This window comes from Lepidothrix coronata, unplaced genomic scaffold (genome assembly GCF_001604755.1).
Source record: "Lepidothrix coronata isolate B3197 unplaced genomic scaffold, Lepidothrix_coronata-1.0 Scaffold245, whole genome shotgun sequence".
In the NCBI taxonomy this organism is placed as follows: Eukaryota; Metazoa; Chordata; class Aves; order Passeriformes; family Pipridae; genus Lepidothrix; species Lepidothrix coronata.
Window position 1 is genome coordinate 852,661 of NW_016690425.1, and position 3,581 is coordinate 856,241.

The 3,581-nt window shown below is 37.6% G+C and overlaps 1 protein-coding gene across 2 annotated transcripts; it reads left to right on the forward strand.

The window, feature by feature from the left end:
- The first annotated feature begins 24 nt into the window (after positions 1–24).
- Positions 25–3,211, forward strand: GTF2H5 (general transcription factor IIH subunit 5). Of its 2 annotated transcripts, none has more exons than XM_017834917.1 (3): positions 25–105; positions 266–385; positions 1,070–3,211. In XM_017834917.1, the coding sequence occupies exons 2-3, from the start codon at positions 351–353 to the stop codon at positions 1,248–1,250; spliced, it is 216 nt and encodes a 71-aa protein (XP_017690406.1). In that variant the 5' UTR covers positions 25–105; positions 266–350; the 3' UTR covers positions 1,251–3,211. The 2 variants fall into 2 exon arrangements, with proteins under 2 accessions (XP_017690406.1, XP_017690407.1); XM_017834918.1 differs by having other exon boundaries at positions 78–123.
- Positions 3,212–3,581: the final 370 nt, after the last annotated feature.

Sequence of the window (3,581 nt, forward strand, 5' to 3'; positions counted from 1 at the left end):
CGGGCGCTGCCGGGAGCGGCGCCGCGCGTGCGCGAAAAAGGCGCTTCCGCTGTCCGGGAGCGGCGGAGCTGGAGGTGGAGGGTCGTGGCCTGCGCGAGTCGCGCGGTGCGAGGCGGGGGCAAGGCTAGGGAGCGGAGCTTCTGGGAGCCCCTCTGTCCCAGGCGGGCGGGACCAGCAGCGCTGCTGGTCCGGGGAGGTGAGTTGTCTAAAGAATTTACGAGTTTAACCAAAGCGTTGTTTGTTTGTTTGTTCTTGGTGCTTGCAGGTTTGCTCCATTCGCGTGTGCGACCCGAAGCAAGGGGTTGTTTTTGCGGCCTCTCCCTCCCGGCGTTTGTAAGAGAACCGAAAAGATGGTGAATGTTCTGAAAGGTGTTCTGATTGAGTGGTGAGTGACAGCACTTAGCGACTTTCCGTGTGTCAAAACCTGCTTATTTCTCCAGACCTTAAGTAACTTAAGAATCTGGACAAAAGGAATTGTTGTGATGCAACTGTTTAAGTTACCTGTAATTTCCATAATTCCGAAACGTTTTCATCTAAACATTTAACTTAAGAGGTGACATCGTGACTGTTCAGTTAGGGTGCGATAAATGTACAATTCATGCTTGAATTTTTCTCCATGCTATATTACTTTGAGTAAGAACTGTGTTCTCCTGGGTTTTGGTTATCCTTAAACAAAAGTATGCTTTAAGAAAACATGTTTTCATAGCACTATTGCTGAAGACAAAAACGTAAATTCAAGCTTAGCTTATTAAGGGTTGGATTTTTGATTTTTAGTTGTTTGTGGGTTTTTTTAAGATGCTTTAGCAGCAGCATAAGGGAACTTCTCTGCTAATCAAGCACCTGGTTCTAGTCATTAGACTTTATCAGTTTATTTTTGTCTCTAAAATTAGTACTGTGAAAGAAACAACCTTTTCAAAAGCTTCATATACTGTATTTAACTTGTGAGTGAGTCTTGAGATTAGTAATCATTTCCCTAAAATCTTTGGGAGTATCTTCAAACGGTGTTTTCTTCTATTTGTTTGTATCTTATTACACTGGGGTGAGATCTGATGTATGTTTGTCTCTACAGTGACCCAGCAATGAAGCAGTTTCTGCTCTACTTGGATGAGTCAAATGCTTTGGGAAAGAAGTTCATCATACAAGACCTGGATGAAACTCATGTCTTTGTATTAGCTGAATTGGTTAACTTCCTCCAGGAGAGAGTAGGCGAGTTAATGGATCAGAACTCATTTCCTATTACTCAGAAGTGAAAAGGCAAGAGAAATTGGATTACTGGAAGGAAAGTGAATTTCAATAGCATGGGTTGTTTTAATAGATAACACTGTGATTTGTAAGTTCTACATAGAAGTGGCTACTCTGAAAAATGCGTCATTTTCATAGACAAAATACTCTGGAACTGGATTTTGTTTCTTATTTTGAAAGATTATGGTATCTTTACTAAAATCCTTAAAATTCTACAGTTGAGGGCTTGCCTAAAGAATCTTTGATGCATGCTCTGTGTTTTTCCTTTAGGATTTTTATCTTGCAAAATGGTGTGACCCAAAAATTAGTGTTTATGCATTGAAATGCTATATGGACTCCTCTGACATGTTATATTTCTGTAGAATTGTTTGACTCTGATTATAGTGTGACTGAAAGAAAGTAAAGCATATCTGTTAAAGTATGATCTGTGCTTGTTGGAACATCTCTGTAAGTTGAAGGCATGGTCAGATAGTGCTTTAACTTAATGGGTTTTATACACCAGAATGAAAGTCAGTGTGACTGTTTTATTGTTGTGGTTTTGTTTTGTTTTCCAAAAGTTTAACAAATGCCCCATACTACTTGCCTGCTTTTACCAAATCACAAATTAAAGGGGTAACAGAAATGGGAGACCAATCCTATATATAATTGCTTTGGTCACAGTAAGCTATGTGATCAGGAAGGAGATTCACATGCTCTACCTGCAAAGAGGAAAGCTGGTTTGAGATTTTTTTTTGAGTGTTGTGTTTTTTCCTTCAGCTTAGCTCCTCCTCCCCTATTGCTTTTTTTGCTGCAAAGGAAAAGTTTCGTAGTTTCATAGTCTTTTGGGTTTTGTTTTGTTTTTTTGCTTTGTTTTTGGTTTTAGTTTTTACATTGTATTTGTAACTCTAGTTCAGACACTGGCTTATTTAGTAAATGAACTAGTGTATGATGATGGAATCTGTGAAGATTCCTTTTTGCAGGTCGGGCACATACAGATTACAGAAACAAGAATAATATGTGTTACTTTTTCTCTTATCCTACTTCCTACTCAAAATAGTAAAAATTATTGGATCTATAAGTAGTCATTGATATTCTGGGATATTACATCAAAGGGAAGCTTGGTTTTCAGAGCTTGTCATGTACATCAGACATGTTTTTATCTTCGGGAAAAAACAAGCATAAATTGAAAAGCTTTTGTAAGGAACAGTTTTCCTTGCTGACTCTCCCACTGCTGCTTGTTTTTCTTGTCCAGTAGCTATCAGATTAGTTGGTGGGTTTGTTTTTGTTGTTTGTTTGGGTTGCTCATTAGTTTGTTGGGGGGGTTGTTTTGGTTTGTTTTTTTCCCCTCAGGAATAGGGAAGCTTCAGGAGAAAGTTTCACTAGATATTTTTAATCAAAAAGCTGTCCAAAGAAAGTTCTGTAGAATTGCATATATTCAGGCTCATGTGGATGAGCAAATAGGCTTGTAGAATTTGGCATTGTGTAATTTCTGTTTCCTTTCTTTGGAATCCTTGTTTGTTTTCCATCCAGATTTTGCTGAAAGGTAAATCATCCCTCACTCTTCCTTCAAATGACAGCATTTGAAAAGTCATGTGTGGAAATCCACCTCTTAAGCTTCTCTATATTTAGCATGTCTAGTGCTCCATTTCTGTTATGATTTTCCTTTTAGGTCTATAATAAACTTCTTGCAGTTCTTGGGTTTTTCTCCTGGTTAATTGCACAGCTTTGCTGTTGCATTACCTGTGTTTTGGCTTACATTTACAATTGATGATGGCTTATGTAATACAGACGGATAGAAATTCCAAACTGTATAAACTAAATAAGCATGCATTCTTATACTCTGCTTGTAACTTTTTTTTTCTTATTTTGAGCAAACAAGTTTATGGACTTTTAACTTCTAAACCTGTCAATAATTTGATCCTTTCTGCAACCTAACAAGGCCTAATTGATTCTGTACTGTAAGAATAAACAAATGATGTAAAGAAGCAAATCGGTATCATTGTATGTGGACTAAGGGACTGAGTTCTTTGTAGTCCCTGGGGAAAAAAGGGTCTTAAATCACACAGTATGGTGAAGGAAATCCAATGAGGAAACTTGAGTAAGTATATGAAATAAACAAACAAAACACCCAACGGTTTCTGGTATTTGAGTAAACTTGGACCTCTGAAAGGTTTTGGTTTTTTTAAAGTGCATATAATCCTGGAAGTTGCATGCTTTAACAACAAAAAATAATTAAAAAAATATGAATCTATATTGCTTCGATGGGAGAAAAGTAGATATGAGTGTTGAAAATATCAAGACATTTTGAGGTAGTCAGCATTTACACTTTTTCATTTTGGTGTGAAATATTGATGAGTAGA